General features: G+C 39.4%; 1 protein-coding gene across 1 annotated transcript; it reads right to left on the reverse strand.

The window, feature by feature from the left end:
• Positions 1 to 921: 921 nt before the first annotated feature.
• fah (fumarylacetoacetate hydrolase (fumarylacetoacetase)) lies at positions 922 to 18,706 on the reverse strand. Its single transcript, XM_034876626.1, has 14 exons — positions 18,518 to 18,706; positions 17,092 to 17,202; positions 13,079 to 13,200; positions 11,602 to 11,651; positions 11,061 to 11,151; positions 9,408 to 9,505; positions 8,015 to 8,067; positions 7,713 to 7,812; positions 5,600 to 5,730; positions 4,650 to 4,725; positions 4,224 to 4,270; positions 3,226 to 3,327; positions 1,882 to 1,999; positions 922 to 1,380 (listed from the first exon to the last, which is right to left on the reverse strand). Exons 1-14 carry the CDS (start codon positions 18,596 to 18,598, stop codon positions 1,304 to 1,306), a joined length of 1,257 nt encoding a protein of 418 aa, XP_034732517.1. The 5' UTR covers positions 18,599 to 18,706; the 3' UTR covers positions 922 to 1,303.
• Positions 18,707 to 20,151: the final 1,445 nt, after the last annotated feature.

Here is a 20,151-nt window from a genome sequence, read left to right on the forward strand (position 1 = left end):
AAGCTGTCCAGCTAGACACCGGAGACCGTTTTTAAGTTGCCGGGCTACAAAGCCCATTTATTTTAGTATTCTGTTCTCCACTGCCAGTGGCGGAGCAGATCCCACGGAATCCCTGGCATTGGACGTCCCGGTCGGAGTACTAGAAAGCCCTGATAAGCAGATTTCCCGTGCTGGCGCCAAGGGAAACAAGGAGTTGACTCCAGGCTGGACTGGAATTTGGTATTCTTTATCCCTACTGCAGAAAATTGGACTATCCACATGTTTAAATCGGTGTCTCCTTTTAAGACGAGGGGATTGTCACGTTTGTTTCAAACGGAAAGTAATAAATACTATAATAATACTATTTCTACATATTTATACTTGTGTCCTTCTCTCAGTGCTGGTGTGGCTGGGAATCCAAATCTAAAATAACTTAAAATTAACAGACTTCCAATCCGTTACAGCTACACCACAGGTACAATCTGTGATAAGAGAAAAAAAAAATTGAAAACGGAGTACATTATTGAAAAAAGGTTTAACAACCACTGCTCTAGCGAGAATTCGTGGCAGCATTATTATGAATGTGGAATTAATTTAAAATAAACGGTGTATGTATTCATGGTAATGAAGGAAAATCTCACACAGTGCAACAGTGTGGCTCACTGAACAATGGAGCTCCATGGCATTGAGGATTATGAAAAATCAAGCTTTGGATACTTGTTAGTAGGATCAATTCATTGTTGGTTTGTGTCTGCACAGGATTTTTTTAAATGAAATTATTAGAATATTATCAGGCTTATACTTTAAATTATTAACAAATATGTCACAAAACAAGTAAGTAATTTCAGAAAGAAATTCTGAATGCAGCTGTGTTAGACCACAGCCATCTGACGGGCCCAGTCGGTTGACAGAAAATCGAAAGACAGACACTGAATATGAATTTGGAGGATTTTCATCAGAAATCAGGAGCCAACACATATAAAACATCATAACACTGATCTTGGTATAGCAGTAACACTGTGACTGGATAATACTGCAGAATATTTCACTGTCAATGTACAACTCTACAGAGAACTGAGACTATGTTGAAATCTAAGAAAAGTTCATCACTTAAGTAAAGCCGGAACCATGTGATTTTAAGAGAAAGTGTGTGTGTGTGAGAGTGTATGTGAAAGAGAGAGAGAGAGGAATAGTGTGTGGTTTTGGTTGTAGTCGTCTCCAGTGAATGTCAAAGCAGGGTGAGATACTGTAGGCGTGTACGTGTGTGTCTTCCGGTATTTATGCTCCACAAAAGGATTCCCACCTAAATAACAGTAAGCGTGTTTTAGTGCTGCAGGGCAGGGAGAATGGTTCCCCTGCAGGGTCCAAAGCCCACCCTGTATCCATCTCCTTGGCAGTAACCTAGACAGAGGAAAAGATAGGACATTACCAATTATACACATGTGATTGTGGACATCATAATTAACATGATCTATTATGTCAAAGATCTCATTTTCACAGCTTTTACTTTACACACCGAGTCTTTGTCGCATTAATTCTTTTTCACAACATGGGACCTTAAGATTTAAATTTATGTCTAATACTTTGTCGAGGAACAGTTTCCTGTAGGTTGCAGTCAAAACAAGAAGCGTTGCGTGTCTTGGTAATAAAACTCAGCTCGGTAGTTCCCCGTGCTCCACTGAGGCTGTATGCTAAACTTAAGAACCAAGCAGTGCTAGGTGGCACTTATCCACAGGAAGTGTTGCATAATGTATAATGTGGCACTTTTGACACAAATCTCAGCTCAGTAGTTACATTTCAGTATGCTTTCACATCTCATCTTTAACCTATTTTCATCTAGATTAAAAAAACACATTATTTTAACCAAACCAATTACAACATGTACTGAAGGCTAAGTCTAACCTGTGATGGTGACTTCATCGCCATCCTTCAGGAAGGTTCTGGTTTCTCCTCCTCCCAGATCGATGTTCTTAGATCCCCTCCATGACAGCTCCAGCATGGAGCCCAAACTATCTGGATCCTGTTGAGATACAGTACACACAGTATAACCACTGTACACTTCAAATATAGTGTACATTGTACCGTGTGTATGTGTTGTTTTCTGTTGTTATATGTACATGTATGCCTTGTTTCCTTACTTGGGTGTTTATGCTACTTGTGGTAATGTTTCATGGATGTCCTCTGACGTTATCTATCTTGCGTATGTATGTCTATGTCCTCTTTTTATTTGAGATAACCAGTAATGCAAAAAGAATTTCAGCCCTGGCTAACAATAAAGTTATATTGTAACGTATCATATTTAATAAGATCATTTTCTAAATCAGTCAAATATTTCATTGAAGTAAAGGTTAATTTATTCTTTTGTGTCACCAAGTCAGATGCGTGGGGTGTCAAGTTTAATACCAGAGGACACAAGGCGCATTACAGGAGAATGAAAAACCACACAGAGGTTTAAAGACAGAGACGACAATATATTAAACTATTAAGCATTTGAAACATTATAAGCATGAAATGTCAGGCCAGACTTAGTCTGGACCACCAGAAGAAAATTTCCAGGATTATTGTGTGACATTCCTCACCTTCCACTCTTCTATCCTGAATGTATCTGTTGTGTAACCAAACCTAACTTTGATCTGGGCCGTGTACAGCCCCAACAAAACCTAGCAACACGGGTACATTGAACACCCTGTTTGCGGAAGCGCTGCGCCTTTTTATTACCACGGGTTTACATACACATCTCTGCTGATTGGGTATCACCTGTGACACAGCCAATAATGCAGGGACACAGCCACCAACCAATAAAAAAAACATAACTCAATGCCTGCTGCACGCCGTCTCACACCGTTCTGAAGAACATGTCGTTGAACCAGGATACCCTTGCGAAATGGTCCACACCGTTATGAGATTAAATGTGCCCCTAGCAATGCGAAAATAAAGTCTCCAGTTTTGAGCAAATTTAAATTTTGAACATATCAAACACCTTTGAATTTTTCTGCATTGTAGGGAATTTTTCTGCAACAGTTAGCGCCTTTTCTGCATCAGTTTACGGTTCAAATGTCTTTATTTATGTAAAGGAAATTATAATGCGTTTTTGGGGTAGGTTGCACTGGACAGTTTTGATATATTACACCTGTGAGGCCAGACCTAACCATAGGGCCCTCAGAGCTGTCCTGTACCACGTTAAATTGAACATATATTCCCATTCACAGATACTGAGCATACTGTACTGTACATGCAGACACTCACAGGTCCACTGATGGTACCAGAAGCCAGCAGGTCTCCCGGTCTGACGTTGCAACCGTTGACTGTGTGATGGGCGAGCTGCTGCTTCATGGTCCAGTACATGTACTAGAGAGACAGAGGGAGAGTTAAACACGGTAGAATACAGTGGTGGACTTTAACTTAGTACATTTACTCGAGTACTGTACTTAAGCTCAAATCGTTGAGGTATATTTACTTGAGTCTTTTCTTTTTGAATGCCCCTTTCTACTTCTACATTTTAGAGGGAAATAATGAACTTTTTACTCCACTACAATCATTCATACTTTACACATTAACAGTTTAGCACATTATGTCATTATGACTGACATAAAAATTTATATCTGGCTTGGACGGTGCCAGATTTGCGAGATTGGATGGCTACACTATAAAATTGGGAAAATACCTGAATTTTCTGGGGAGCTCCAAAGAAGCTTTGTGCTGGGGATAGATGTGTATGATGGGCTTAAGGTGTTGTCATTTATACATATGTTTACTTGGTTTTTAATGTGTCTATGTTGTTGTGTGGTCTTAAATATTCTAGTTACTGGGATATTTTTTCTTGATTTTTGTCTGGGTGGGCAGTGATGACGAGGGGGGGTATGTTAATGTTGGAAATTGTGTGTATTGTGTGTTGTTTTTGTAAATAAAAAAAGATTATTTTTTTCCTTTTAATTGATTGGACAGCTTTAGACAGGTTAGGGGGAAGACAGAGGGGGGACGATATGCAGCAAAGGGCCGGGTCCCGGTCAATCCCGGGTAAGGACTGAGACTTGGTATGTTAGCTACCAGAGCGCCCCAAATAAGGTCAAATTTCCACTGTCAAAAATGGACAGAAACTTGAAGACCTTTATTACAAAGTTCAAATCAGATGATGGCACAATTCTAAACACTGTGTGACTGACCTGTACATTACCAAAAAACTCCCTACATGCTGTGTTATTTACAACAGACTTAATTTAGCGTCTTTAGTGTTATTGGGATACCTTAAAGTTGGACCTGGTGATGGTTGCTGCCTCTGCCATGCCCTTTCCTTTAAGAGCAAAAGTCACTTATATTGAAACAGACATTCACTTTATAACATATGACAGTACCCCTACTGTCATAACATATGACAGTACCCCCTAGTCTGGATCAACGGTAGTACATTTCCAGGATGTCTTTTGGGGACATACTGTAATTTGCAAATTACAGTATGTCCCCAAAAGAAAACAGATGTTTTATCTAGACATATGCATTTCACTGCTTGTTTAGCTTACTTTCAATTTTTTAGGAAGTTAAATTCTTGTGCAAATTATAAAATAAATCTATACTTGCCGTGTGTGTATCGATTGTCCCCCCCACCCCTAATTACTACACAGCAAAAACATTACACTTGATTGGTTATAGTAACTTTGTGTAAACTACAGTACCTTTGAGTGACACAAACAGGTTAATGTTGAAAGTGAAAGCATCAGGGTGTTGCAGATAGGGTAGGGGCTCTGGATCCTGCAGAAAGGAGAGAGAAATAAAATCAACAGAAATGAGATGGGGAGGAGCCTCTTAATGTCCACACACACCCAAACTAAAATTGAGGGAGAAACAACTATTCTTAAAGGGTAATTTAATTTTTTTTTTCAACTTGAGCTCTATTTTCCCATGCATTTGGGTCTAAGTGAATGAGCGTAAATTGTAATTTCCCCTTGCAGGATTAATAAAGTATAAATATTTTTTTTGACGAACAAAAATGATGAAACTGGTCTGGTATTGGGAGGGAGACCGCTGTAACCGGAAGCCACAAACCCGGCAGCGATGTAACCCCATAGGACGCATGCTCACCTTCAAAGAGCGTCCACTAAAAGTGCTGTTTTTATCGCTGATAGGCTCCGATTATTATTCTAAGTGTCTGACATTATGGAAAGGATCCCTACAGAGATGGATCTTTTTGTTAAAGAGTCAAATCCTTTGCCAAATAAAATTTCCAAATAACTTACAGCACATTGTAGCTTGCTTCTTGCTTAATACTGGACCAATTTCTAAGAGTGTTGTTCCCATCAGTCACTTAGACATAAAACATGGCGAAAAGGGTCCAGTTTGAAAAGCCCTGAAGTTAATAGTGAGACAAAAAAGGAAATCTTTGTCCTATAGGTGGCACCAGAGTAAGTGGGATGTACTAGCTATTACAAAGGTCTCAAATGTAAGTCTTTTAGCTGGTTCTGAAAACACAAAGTGAACACCTGCAATAAGTTTGACAGGGAGCTACTCAAAGTGGTTTTAGATCATGGTCTGGTGACTCAATACAGAATTGTACTCAGTGATTTGGAATTGGGGTGACTATTTGACACTTTTCTTTCCTAGTGTGAGCTGTGACCCCTGTGTTAACCTGAATGGAGTTGGGCTCTGCAAAGGGTAACAGTGCCTCCATTGGGATGACCCAGGGTGAGATGGTCGTCCCGAAGTTCTTCCCCAGGAAAGGACCAAGGGGAACATACTCCCACGCCTGGATGTCCCTGGCTGAGAATAAACACACATATTACTGAAGAAGTAGCCAGGTTATGGTTCTTGAACTTGAACCATTCTGAATTCAACAAAGAACATTACATTACAATGTGTAACCTCTTTAACATTTTCTATTACCGTGAAGATTCAAAGGATAGAATTTAAAGACGTAGTGCTAGATGAACAAGGAAATGTAATGTAATTAAAATCTGGTCCTGCAAATTAAAATTCTTCGGATATAATAATACTTTTTCTTGCAATGCTGGTTTTGATTTCCTTCTGCTGGCAAAGATGGAAGGAACTGTTTGGCAGGCTACAGTATAAATAAGGCAGGATATCAGGGAGCACAGGCACCATGCTGTTCTCTCCTGACATTTCCAGCTGAATCAATATGACACATACCCATTATTGTCATGATGACTGACTCTGCCATTTAATCTGAAATAATTCCCATCAGACAAAAGCTAAAGTGGCATCAACATGTATAACATAATATAAATAATATACATACGTGTGCTTCTAAGTGAAATGTCACTGCAAGTTAGAGGCGCTGAATTGGCAGCACACCATCAGCATCATCACAGTAACAGAACAGACTCACTTTACTGATATGAACATCAGTCCTGCCTGTTAAATGTCTGCTTTCCAGGACATTTTGGAGAGTTTTATTATATTTCCTGGGCAGGGATGGAACGATGCATCATGAACCGGTTATAAATAGATATAAATGTTATAAAGATTACAACCGAATCGTTTAAATGGCCTAGGGCATCATCTACCTTTGATTTCACTTGTTTGACTTTAGAAGTCACTAGGTTTTCTGAGCTTATTTATTTAAAGAATTTTTTTCTATTCATTCAGTTATATTGATTGATTATATTTATTTAAGATAAAATACAATTTCAGTTGCACTTTTGATAAGAGGATCCCATTTTATATAAATATTAAGGAATATTTTTCAGTTTTCCTTTGTCTGCAGCTTATTCTGTTAAAGAAATCCTGAGAAAACAGTATCATGAACTTAAAATTGTGAATTGCATGAAATTGTGAGATGAGTGTATCATGACATCCCTATATCGCGGACATCAGTTTTCGTCCAGAACCAAGGAGAAAACTGGATCTGTTTTGCTTTGCAGCTGAGTCTCAACGTTTCCCATGATGTCCTTAATCCTGCTCGTTTCGGTTTGCCTAGAAAGCGGCACATTCTCAAACGCCTCTTCTTCCTCTGGGCATATTAGAGCAGCAGAGTCCACCAAACACTCTATAATAAATTCCTCTTCAGAAAATGGCTTACTGTTTTTGTCTTGCCTGCTGCATCCCTGGATTTGCAACTCTTGGTAAAAAAGCCTTGTTGCTTTTACAGTTTAACTAGCAAAGCTTCACATGTGTGTTCCTGCGCTGCACCAGTCAAACCATTGTTTTTCTCTGCATGTTTAGTGGTACCACTAGTAGTAGTGGCAATTAAAATTATAATCCTTTAAGCAAGCGATGTGTTCTCCACAAACTATACACACGGCTTTACGTTTAACTTCAGTAAATAAATACTTAGAAGTTTGTTTGGTTAAAAACTTGGCGCTCTGTATCGACTTTTCTTTCTTTTCCATGAGCTGAGATGTTGGAGGGATAACAGCTCATTTGAGTCCATGCTAACGTCTCGTGAGCTCAGTTCGCGGCTCTCTCCGAAACATTGCAGTTGTTCTTCTACTTATTTTTAATTGCAACTTGCAACCAAAGAAGAAGAAGAAGAAACTGCATAAGTTCCCAAAAAGTAAAGCAACAACAAAAAATTGTCTTCAAAAAATAAAAGCAATGCAGTTGTATACCATGCATGATGTACACTTATTTACGTTTGATTGTTAACTTCCCATTGACCTCATGCAAGCCGGTTAGGGCCACCTAATGGGTCGGATGTGGCCTGTAGGCCGTACAATGCCCAGGTCTGATCTAGAAGCACACAAGCATGATGTTGGTGTAATGTATTGTACAGAGGATCTTACCGCTCCAGTCATTCATGAGTACCATGCCAAAGATGTGTTCATGGGCTTTCTTGATGGGAATAGGCTCCCCGAGCTGATTCCCTCCTCCAACAAAGAAGGCCTAATCAGAGTAGAGAAGAAAAACAGCAGTGAACTACTGGTATTGTGCAATATTGAATATCTCACAGACAGACAAAAGGCAACAGAGAAAAGCAACTCTGGACTTTTACCCAGGCAACTCAGATTTTTTTTAAATCAAGTAATTTCCACATCTATTTAAACATTACAAACACACAAGTGATTAGATTAAATACTGTAATCACCATCTCCAGCTCAATGTCCAACTGTTTAGATGGGCCAAACACTGGAGGTTTTGCTAGGAGAAAGGAGAAGGCAAACATGGTTATCATCAGCTGTAGGCAGCTGTGTGGCTCCAGATGGAGCTGCATGAAATTTGATAAATTGCCTCAAGTGACGTCACCAGAGGCAATGGTTGAAGCTAAAGACAAAAAGTCACTTCGAAAATGTAAGAAATCTGGTTTTGTGGAGAAAGAAGTGAGCTTACAAAACTTTCTATACTATCATTTACTATGTGACACTATATAACACTAACCTCTCCTCATCTCAGCTTCAAGCTATATACATTAGCCAAACGTAACCCTCCTGTTGTCTTTGGGTGAAATTGGACCCATTTAGAAAGTTTCTACATCAGACATTTTGGTGAAAAAAAACAACATGGATTAATCCATCCACTACTCTTCACAAGTAAAATTAAGGATCAGATCACTACTTTCAGAGAATATTGGGCGTTTTGTTAAATTTTACAGCATTTGAAATCACAATGAAATGGTTTCTAAACAATATCCTGACTAAACTTGAACAACCTGTGATTATCCACTAATCGTAAATGTGTGTCAAAATAAATCATAATTTCAGCTTTTTTAACTCGAAAATGAGGTATACTTTCATATAAATGAGGTTTATTGACCAGGAATTCCAAAAAGAAATGGTAATAAATTGAAACCCGTAAGTTTCATGGTCAACGAGAAGACAACACAACACACAATCATCTCCATCTGGACCGTTGGCAGTTGACTTACATTGTGGATAATGTAGGCACCAGGATTTTGTAAGTCTAACAATGTTACAGGAATGAAATGCGGTAATGCTCTTTTAGGGTTAGCAAGGATGTAATCAATAGTCTTAAGGATGTGTTGTCACTAGGGCTGGGTATCACCAATGATTTCCCAAATAAATTCAACTCCTATGTAAGATCCTGGTTCGATTACAATTACGATTCAATATTATTAGGTTAGGGAAATTACAGTTACTATACCAATTTAGCTTGGATATAAAAGAGATTCTCAGAGAACTTTTGCAGCCCACAGATATTATACAGTATACACAACATTATACAAACATATTAAAATATTAAGTCCTCCGTTCCGGGATTTCTTAATAAATACTAGATCACTCAAACTAATATGAAGTATGAAGACTTTCTTGTTGCAGAAAATTTGAAATAGCCTTTATTGATGGGGCATAGCAAAAGGTAAAACACGCGTTGCGGCACACAGGCCTTCTTCAGGGTGACTCAATGATGGATATTAATTGGAGAATTTTTTTTTTTTAAGCCAACCCTAGTTGTACCAAAGTTCTTCCTATTAAAATGTTATGAATAATAGAGGCCAACACTGGTGAATGTAAGGATCTTACTCTGATCAGGTCTCATCTGGCCGGAGGGGCGACGGATGGGGGTCCCAGAAACAACCACTGATGATGCTCTACCATGGTATCCAACTGGAAGCCTCAACCTACAGAAAACACAGAATGTTCGAAACAAGAAACCAACCACAGAAAGAAAATAAAGATCAGTTTGTATGTGGGCCCCGGTGCCTTGATCATTGTCGGTTTACAATTGTGTTGATTAAATAGGAATGGGATTTCACTGAACAGCAATGTTTGTCTTGCAACAGTATTAATGTTTTAATTAGAGCACACATACCGTATGGTAATTTGTAAAGCTTTCCGCTTCACTTACACTCTAAGCATAAGCATGTAAAGATGTCTGAGTACTGCCCAGCAATGAGCGCTGAGAGTGATTGGAAATGGAAATTTCGACACCATGGTGTTTCAGACATGAGGTGTGCAAGCCAGAAAATGACTGGTTTCATGTCTATGTTTTCTTTGCGCGCGGTCATCATGCACCTTTGCAACGTAATGTGATGTTCATTATAACCATTGTAATTTCCCTTGACTTAACTGGCCAAAATAAAAATGCTGAAACTGATTACGCTGCAGCCTTTGTTTCATGCCTTCTAGATTTCACGCTGCAGATTGTACGCTGTTGACAAATCAGCATTGTATTGCAGCGCTGCTCAAAATTCCGCCAGATATCCCTCATTTTACCCGGATTTCTGTTACCTTCCGCTTTCTTTATGTTGGCATTTTAAACAAAGGTGGATTTATGAAGACTATGGTTAACCACAGATCTCTGCAGAGTAAATCTAGACTATCTGTCCAATGGGAGTTTTCAGTTGGACAACTAAAACATTTTTTGAACGTACAGATTTTTCACCAAAACCAATTCCTTCCCAAGGCTATTTTGCAGCGGCACCGGGGCTCCATGCAGCTCTTACTGCCGCTCACATTTCCTGTGAGTTTCCTCACAATCCAGAATGCTGTGTGGACTAGCCAGACCTTCCTCCGCAGCGCTGTGGAGACTTGGGAGGCGCTAAGCAACAGTAGCTCTGGTCTCGGGAAGGAATTTTTTGGAGGAACGCCACATCCAATATTAAATGAAGTTAACTATTCACACACTACAGTAAAGTGAGCCTTTAAATTAGCTTGATACATGGTTAACCGTTATTTGCGCTTACCAGTATGGGACCGTGTTGACTTCGTTCACAGTAATCCCACCAATCGGTCCCAAAAAGGTAAATGCCGTAAACATTTTCTTTGCAAATCTTGACAATCATTCACCGAAAGAACCACGCAGGCCTGCCTTGTAGCATGATCCAAATTTTCGGCAAAACTTGATGTTTTTAGCGTGTCTCTTGCTAGCTCATAGTTGATTGTTTGTGATTTTTTCAGAATTGAACTTAGTTTGAAAAACAGAAGGCAAGGGACATCGAGCAAAAACATTAAGCAATGCAGGATGTGAGGCAATTATCCTGAAGTTGATCCAGATTAGTGGATCACAATCCTAAAAAGCCAAGTGGTCCTAATGTTATATGCACACTGATGTTCTGGGGCCCAAATCAATTAGAGAGACCTTGTAGTGACTCTTAACATATCACAGTTTCTCAATATTGGCCTCAACATGTTCTGACATCTGTAAGTATACTGCTGGATTGATTGACAGTGTACCAGTTTGGCATCAGAGCATTCTCCTTCCCCCGGAACATGATGCCAACATTGGTGGCGTGATCTTTGGACGAGTAGAAGTCGGTGTAATCGCCTGTGAAAAACAGATAAAACAGTTCATAAGAGGAGCAGACTGAATCTATTGCCTGTGCTCTTCTTCTATTATTTAAGTCTAAAAAGGAAGTATGTTGTTAAACAGTGCACCCTGGTGCTAATGTGTCTCAAATCCATGCACTGTATATATATGTGAATGCTATTTTAAGCGTGTGACGTCATTATGCACAGGTTTTAAAGCCATTGGATGGAAACACACTTTCCCCAGCTTTGTTCGCATGAGTTGTTTTTTTACCGAACTTCAGATAGTTTGATTGACAAGTGAATGGAAACTTAGCTACAAACAGACAAGACTGGAACAACTGCATTATTTAGGATGTGTGATGTCATATCAATGTAAGAGAAGATTCCAAGGAGGAAATCTCTCAGTGGATGCCACTCTGTGGTCTGCTGAAGGCAACACCTGTGATATCCTAAAGGAGAGGCTCACCAATGTTTGCAGGAAGGTGCATGATGGCTGAACTCTGGGGGACAAATGCTCTACAGAGACAAGGACAAAAAGACAAAAGAAAAAATGTCTCAACCCAAGGACCAAGAATCAGTCAGCAAACAGAGAAGGACCTTTTGAAGATTTACAATACAAGGCTGGGCTCCCACTCTAAAAGAAATTATTTTCATGAACATTTCAAAAGCATTTCAAATGACTTTGTCGAAAGTATTTACTTTGTGTGGTTCAGAGGACATTATAAAATACAAAACTGCCTTTAAAGATTACTGACAGGAAAGGAATAGAAACAAGAGACATTTTCATAGATCAGTCAAGCATGGAAGAAATGTTTTTTGAACAACCATGTTTCCACTCTGTGTAACACCTGTATTATATTTGGTCAAAATGACCCATTTCAAATTTTTTGTACATTTTTTAAACCTGAAGATCAATGCCCTTACCATATTTCATGTATTTCTGACTCATTTCAGAAAATTATCCTGGACATGACAACTTTTTTATTTTTCATAGTGGATTTCTAACATAAATTATAACCTTATGACAAAAAAGAATCACACTTCCATTTTTAATTGTGTTCTAGTAGAGACTGATTACATTCCCTAAACATATACGTTATCTCAAGTGTTTGAAATTGAGATAAAGACAATTTGTTAATAGATTATGAAGTAACATTTTATTTCAGAATTGTTTTTAAAACCCCAAATAAGTCACGAGTCAATTTGACCCGAGGGATACGAGAGTGTCTCAAAAGTAAAGACAACACAAGAGTTAAAACACTCTAAAGACCTTGAAATTTGTATTTCAATAACCTTAGCTATACTATAGTATGTAGTCCTCGGCACACTGTCAGTGTGCAGTAATTCTTAAATATAACTTTTAGCCAGATAGATGGTGGCATTATTATTTCACACAGTTAGACTATCTGCAGTCTTCCTGCAGCAGAGACAGCCTTTACTTTGAATGAGACAAAAAAGATGCAACCTTTTTATTCATTTCCATCATTTTCTATAGACTACACTAGAAAAAATATGATGGCAGGAATATTTATATTTTTAAGACCAAAGGGTAGCAAAGTCTTTGAATAGCAATCCCAACCCTTCCTATTAACCACTTATTCTTTCCAAAGGGGGGTGAAGCTGATAACAGCTGATATTTGGCGAGAAGAAGATTATATCTTGAGCAGATATTAAGCATCTATAAACCAGAATATTTACAAACCAAAATATGATTAAACATACCCTGAATTATTAAACATACTTTATTCTTGTCAGAATTGGCATTGTTTCTGAAAAAGAAACATTTAGACGTCCGAACTGAAAACTTACATTTTAGCCTATGATTTAATTTAAATAGTTTTTGGATTGTATTTTCACACCATAACATAACCACACAAAGCAGTAGCCTGATGAGGACTATGTAAGCCTTGGTACCATGGTGACTTCTGCATGGACAGACTAACCTGCTCCGAAGGCTGAAATCATCTCTCAGTGTGCTCTCATTGGCTGACAGCAAGCCCTGCAAGGTCCTCCTGGCTTCCCTCCAGGCATCATAACCAAGAGCCATGAAATCATTCAACGTGGGCTTGTAGGGAGACACAAATAACAATTCTAATGTGACACATGAAGCAGCCCTTCCTATAATCAGCTGTTGCAAAATGTAAACACACAACATAAGTAAAAGGCTATACCACAAGCCATGTGTTGATAATATACAACAATATATTGTTTTGCAAAAGGAAACATTACACTAGATGAGGTGTCCAAACTGGGTTGATTCATTGGTATTATTTGTCTAATTCCTGTGAGCTGAAATGAGATCGAAGCATGAAATTTAACCAGGGGTGCACATAACTTTATCAGTGAGCTAGTCAAGTGAGTACCAGGAGATGGGGTTTTAATAAGTGCAGTCTTCCTCAGTTTCTTCTTTAATGTCGCCACCACTGTCCTCCTCAGTGTTGCCCAAACTGTTCTGCTCAGTGTCGCCACCACTGTCCTCTTCAGTGTCACCCACCACTGTCCTCTTCAGTGTGGCCCACCACTGTCTTCCTCAGTGTTGCCACCACTGTCCTCTTCAGTGTTGCCCATCACTGTCCTCCTCATTGTCGCCCCCACTGTCCTCTTCAGTGTCGCCCCCAATGTCCTCTTTAGTGTTGCCCCCACTGTCCTCTGCTTCAGCTTACTGCATTGAAGATGATTCAGATGCTGCAGATGCACCTCCCCGTCCTTGACTGATTCTCCGATTAGCTGTCTCCAAGCACTGGTCAACAGCTTGCTTTGGGTCAAATGTCTCTATGGTCTGCTTGGACAGGTGAATGTGCATTAGGGCTGAGAGACGGGCATGTGACAGATGGGATTTGTACTTGGTTTTTATTATGTTGAGATGTGAGAATCTCCTCTCACAAGCTTCTTGCATTTCCTGAGGCCATGTTGAAGGATTAGATACTAAGAAATCATTACATGACTTGAGGGAGTCATATCAAACACTGCAATTAACCCCTAAGGCAGTTTGTATTGTCTCTGTCTGCCTCAGCATTAGAAACAGTGTGTCCCCTCACCATCAGGCAGAAGTGTGAACTGTTCAATGGCCACCATGAGTTCATCTTTACATTCTCTTACATTCTGCAATGGTTCATTCTGAAACCTAATGGATGCGGTCTTCAGAATGTTGCCAACAGTGAGATGAACGTTTGACAGAAAACACTGAAAACGCTCTGTGCACAGTTTGCAGATATGCTGCAGGTCACTGTTATCACTTGTAGCTAGTTGCATTTTAATGGGTGGCAATAGTCCTGATATTTTTTAACAGTGTTTCATGCCTCTATGCAGACCATCTGATATTATGACCCAGTTTCACTAAGGAGGTCCCATTTTCTTCACACAGCACAGCAGTTTTTTTTTGTATCCACCTTTTTGAAAATAAAAAAGCAGCAGCTGACCACAGAGCAATTAAATGTTTCACAGTAAGGAAGTTGTGATGAGCTGATTTTGCACCATTCTGTGTGCGGTGCTCAAAATGTGCACAAGGGTCTCCTACCACAGCAAGTTGCCAAAGTTTTGGCACAACGCCGTTGCAAATACCTAGGTTGACATCAGCCCTTCTGTGCACACAGCGACCAACTTTGTTGTCCAGTCATCCAAGCCTGTGTCCTGGACGAGTCTCACAAGTCTGTCTGTTCAGGCATGCGCGGTTTGGTAAGCACCCAATTTAATCATTCTAGTACAGTCCGAGGTGAACTTTCCGTTGCTGGACACAGACACAATGTAAACGAGTTCCTGCACAGTTTTTGTGATGTCCTCAGACCCATCGAAAAGCAGCCCCCAAAATTTAGCAGATTGCAACTTGGTGTCATTCAATAGATAGATGTACAGTGTAGGCTATCCGCATGTTAGAGTCAGGTTATCCGTGGCACAATCCACTTGCCAAACAGTGTGCCCCCTTCACGTGAATGATATGCACCTTGGACATTTACTCCTAGCCGCTTCAGAAAAGGAACATCCTCATGGCCAGATTCCACAGGATGCGGAACGCCTCCGTTGAGTGTCAACTCCGTGCTCAGATGTGCATCAACACCCACCAGGTCTGCAAATTGCTGTGTTGAAGGTGTAGTGCAGGGAGATATGATCCACCGTGAGCAAGTTCTTCTTTATTTTGAAAATAAACTGGATGTTTTACTTGTTTCTGCGCTCAAGTTCCTGTCCCCCACTATCTGATGTGTGCTGAATTGCTGCGGAGATCTCCGGCGTCCAGGTCCAACTGGACATTTCTCCTAGCTTGTTTATTAGCAATGGCTTGTGCCATATTCGGGTGCTCTTTGCTCTTTTTGTGTTTGTCAAATAAAGGATAGTTGAAAGTCTTTGAGCTTTTAGAAAATGCACCTGTTTTCTCTGCTAGATGTGGATTTGAGCATCAAATCTTACACCACATTGTTAGCTTCAAGCCACTTCACAGCTTGGAGCCTTGGAGCCACGTTTCGGTCTTTTCTTTGGCTCTGGTTCCAGTTGGTGTTTCTTTGTAGGTGGCGAAACGCCAAAGAAGCTGCTGAATGTGTGTTGCTTTTTGGACATCTCTGACAGTAGCAGTGACAAGCAACATGTCATGTGTTAGATGAGAAGATAGGTCAAGTACGCAAAGGCGTGTTAACACAAGTGGTATTATGCATTGCTGAGTTTTGTGCACCCCTGAAACCAAAAAAATCCTGTGTAAGTGCATCTGACGAAATATTAGGGTTAGGGCTATATCTTCCATTTATCCGATTTTGAATTGGTATTGGAATTGTTAACTGTATGCCCCGTCACATACCCCATGATTGCACTTACTGTTCCAATACTAGCTACTAGTTTGCTAATTTAATTTTGCATAGTATATCTGACACCTTTAAGGTAAAACGGTATGTTGCCTTAAAGGTGATCTAAGCAATGTTGACGTTGGAAGCATTTTCAAACAAAACGAGACTAGCTCACCCCTCCCTTCCTTCTCATCCCGTCCCCTCCCTTCTGTGCTTCCACGCACTAACCGCCCCCCCCTCAATCCTTCTCGTCAGTTATTGGCTGGAATGATGGAACACTGTCTGGGCATGCTTCGTGGTGGAGTTGGGACCCTGGGCTGTCTACAGAGACTGCGTTTTTTACAGTGTGTTCCGGGGACAGACAGCTAGCAGATAGTGAGGAGATGTTTTTTTACAGTGTTCTCTGGGAACAAGCAGATAGTGAGGAGATGTTTTTTACAGTGTGTTCTGGGGACAGGCAGCTAGCAGATAGTGAGGAGATGTTTTTTTACAGTGTTCTCTGGGAACAAGCAGATAGTGAGGAGATTTTTTTTTACAATGTGTTCTTGGGACAGACAGCTAGCAGATAGTGAGGAGATGTTTTTTACAGTGTGTTCAGGGGACAGGCAGCTAGCAGATAGTGAGGAGATGTTTTTTACAGTGTGCTCTGGGAACAAGCAGATAGTGAGGAGATTTTTTTTACAACGTGTTCTGGGGACAGGCAACTAGCAGATAGTGAGGAGATGTTTTTCACAGTGTGTCCAGGGGACAGGCAGCTAGCAGATAGTGAGGAGATGTTTTTTACAGTGTGTCCAGGGGACAGGCACTTAGCAGATAGTGAGGAGATGTTTTTTACAGTGTGTCCAGGGGACAGGCAGCTAGCAGATAGTGAGGAGATGCTTTTTACAATGTGTTCAGGGGACAGGCAGCTAGCAGATAGTCAGGAGATGTTTTTCACAGTGTGTCCAGGGGACAGGCAGCTAGCAGATAGTGAGGGGATGTTTTTTACAGTGAGTCCAGGGGACAGGCAGCTAGCAGATAGTGAGGAGATGTTTTTCACAGTGTGTTCAGGGGACAGGCAGCTAGCAGATAGTGAGGAGATATTTGCTGTATGTGACAAGAAATATTATAGCCTAAAACACGTGTGACATTGCATAGAGCACCTTTAAGGTGCCTCTTCTCTGAATACCATTAGTTTTTACACTTACCTGGTCAAACACATTTTGATGTTTGGAAATCTCAGGCCCTCGAAACAAAGACTTTATCACACTGAGGTCCAGTATCTGGTCTCCAATGGCAACACCAATGCGACATTTAGGCTGGGGAAATGAAACACACTCTGACATAACTACAGATGATCCACAGTACAATTCCACTATGAATGTTTGTTCAAGTGTTCAGTGTTTCGTCCAACAACACACAAGCTAACATGAATCATTTAAAGTAGAGCAGTTTCCCCTTTAACAACTGCTAATACTTGGACATTTTTACAAAGAGTACTTTTGCATTTGCCGTTATGCAATGTTATATTGTTTTAATCATCTTCATTTGTTGTACTCTATTAAAGCTGTTTGACTGGATTTGTTCTTCAAAAAGGGAGAAAATTCCTGCACACATTTATCACCTCTGCATTGGTTTATTTAAAAGTCTTTTTGAAATGGATCTTTGGGGGAATTAATTCCTTGCACCACTATGGAGACAAAGCAAGTGGTGTGCGTGTAGCTTTTTTACTCATCTTGCAAGATTTGTACTGGCTGTGGTATTTGTTTCAAATACATGTATTGAAAGCATTCGTGCATTAATCTTGACATTTATGTGCAATATGTAAGTGCTTTGCTTTTTACATTTACTTGACAAGTAAATTACAGAGCAAAGAAGAAAGTAAAACAAATTGTAGATATAACTCCCATCTAACTGTTAAACCGTCCATCCGGCACTATTTATGATTTTTGTGTTTATGTTCAGTTTGTATGTTGATTGAGGTACAAAATAAAAGTTCCAGTTTTTCATTCAAGACAAACCTAATCTGTTCTAGGTGCAGTATGTCAATACACTCTAAAATCCACGTGCGGTCACGAAAGGCTTGTATCATGTGGACACGCCAATAGTTTTGTTCTTATTATTTAGAATTCCTCACGCGGGCGGGAGAAACTACCATCTAGAGCTTTAAGAATAAGGATTTTTGCCAATATTAGTCCAAAAGAGACAAATTGTTGATGAGAGGCAATCTGTTTATTAAATGCCCCAGAAAATCCCAAAAATAAGCATTCCAAGATCTGGCTCCATTGAGGTTTTAAAAATATTGGAGAAAATTCTAAATATTTTGTTCCAGAGACTTTCAATTTTGGGACAAAGTGCAAAACTGTCGGTAAAGTCTGGCTGTGGTATTTGAGATGAGAGTAAAAAGGCTCTGGATCCTCTCCCAGCTGCCAAACAAACTTCAAAATACTTCCAAACCCGCAGTACACATCAGCAGGCTATGACTGTGACTAGAGATCATCTTTTTCCTAATAGGGCCCACATTTAGGTAAATATCTTATTTTGAAAAACCCTGACAGGAAGTCCTCAATGCGCATAACCTGACAGCACTTTATCTGTTTGCAAACCCAGAAGAAATAACCAAACTGCACTTACATTATCAGGCGTGGAGAATATTCCATAAGGGAGGTTGTGGAAGGAGAAATCAGACGATGCATCTACGTTTATGAAGGACATCTTGTCTTTGGCAGTGTTATTCCACTCAACCTTACTGAGTGACTGAGCAGCAGCAAGCACTTCCAGATGTGAAACTTTGGACAGGCCCGCCCCCCACTGTAGGGCCAATCACATGCTGCTTAGAGTATCCACCCTCACCCAGACCTCTGAAAGTTAATGCAAACCAGCCTATGAAATGACTAAGCAAAAATTGTAGCCAAGGTACTGAGCCTCATCTGTTGTTGAAAGGAGTAGATTTTTATTTTTTTAGTGAATTTATTGAACATGTTAAAAAAAACACTAAGTAAAGCTTATAAGCAATAAAAACAAAAACAAATGGGAAACTCAAATATTTATTTTTCATGATCGAAAGGGGAAGGAAGAAGTTTTGGTCTTACCTCCTCTTAGTTTTTTAACATTATTCTTAAGCATTAAAATTAACTTAAATGAAGGTCTCATAATCTAAAATGTTTTAGTAAAAGCAGTTTAATGAGCAGGAAAAAGAACAAAACATTTCAACACAAATGGAAGATGGAGCCTAGCAATGGTGTAATGTATAATATACTATAAAGGGTGTAATAATAAAGACAATGAAGTATTACAACATGTTTTAAATGAAATAAGAGGGGTTAAACATTAAATGTTTAATTTAAGACATAAAATGATAAAAATAAATATAAAAATCAGCCTCTGTTGAAAATAAATAGGAGTGAAAGCATTAAATGTGGCTTAATTAACCTAAATTTATTCAAAATGACATGTAGTTAATATGAAGAGCAGAGCCGGCAATGTCTAACTAGAACTGTTGATATTCTTAATGAAAGAGGAGAGACAAGCCAAGGCCTTACCTGAATGCTTTGCTTCCTCATACAAATATTGTATTGATTTGTATTGTATTGAGAGGGACTGTGTTACTGGGAATTCATGTTCAGTCTATATTTTTGATAATTTGATTAGTGTTTGAATTCATTGACTAATTATAAACAATAAATAGTAATACATAAGAGTATAAAAAGGGATGTTTGATCTTAAATTGTACTTAAATATTTCACCTAAAAAAATCTTTTTTCTTTATTATGAATGCCATTTTTGAAGGACAAATGACCAGAGTTTATCAAGGGGGTAAACCTCCCTCCACTAAGCGTAACTCCCATGGCGCCCTTTTAATGCTACATAACACTGACCCGCCGTTAGCAGTCCATTGACTGCCATTCATTTTGGCGCCACTTTGACGTTTACTTTCTTTGTAGTTTTTGCAGTGTCATACAACAAAAATGTGGAAATAAATGATCAAGGGATATCTGTATTATGCGTTCCCTTAATTAATTGGACCAGTGCAATGACATCTCCATCTTAAGGCTGTATGACAGCTTGTAAAAGGAGTGACATGACATATTTTTAAGAAACAATCTGACAAACTATTTTTTTGGGAGGTGTAAGTGTCAGTATGATCACTTGAAGTGTTTTTCCAAGGACTATCTTTTTCAACAGGACAGTATTATAATAATTGGATATTCTTATATATTATTTTATAAACCGTATATCAATCTTTCAAATTTTTTGGATTACATCAA

The sequence above is a fragment of the Etheostoma cragini genome, chromosome 1 (assembly GCF_013103735.1).
Source record: "Etheostoma cragini isolate CJK2018 chromosome 1, CSU_Ecrag_1.0, whole genome shotgun sequence".
Classification (NCBI taxonomy): domain Eukaryota; kingdom Metazoa; phylum Chordata; class Actinopteri; order Perciformes; family Percidae; genus Etheostoma; species Etheostoma cragini.

What these genes read in the sequence shown, in the direction of transcription:
- fah (XM_034876626.1), bottom strand. Translation starts at nt 18,598, where the DNA reads ATGTCCTTCATAAACGTAGATGCATCGTCTGATTTCTCCTTCCACAAC. An exon ending in AATGCTCTGATGCCAAACTG is followed by an intron (nt 9,506 to 11,060) that starts GTACACTGTCAA and finishes TGTTTTCTGTAG; the next exon opens with GTTGAGGCTTCCAGTTGGAT. An exon ending in CCAGATGAGACCTGATCAGA is followed by an intron (nt 8,068 to 9,407) that starts GTAAGATCCTTA and finishes CCTTTCTCCTAG; the next exon opens with CAAAACCTCCAGTGTTTGGC.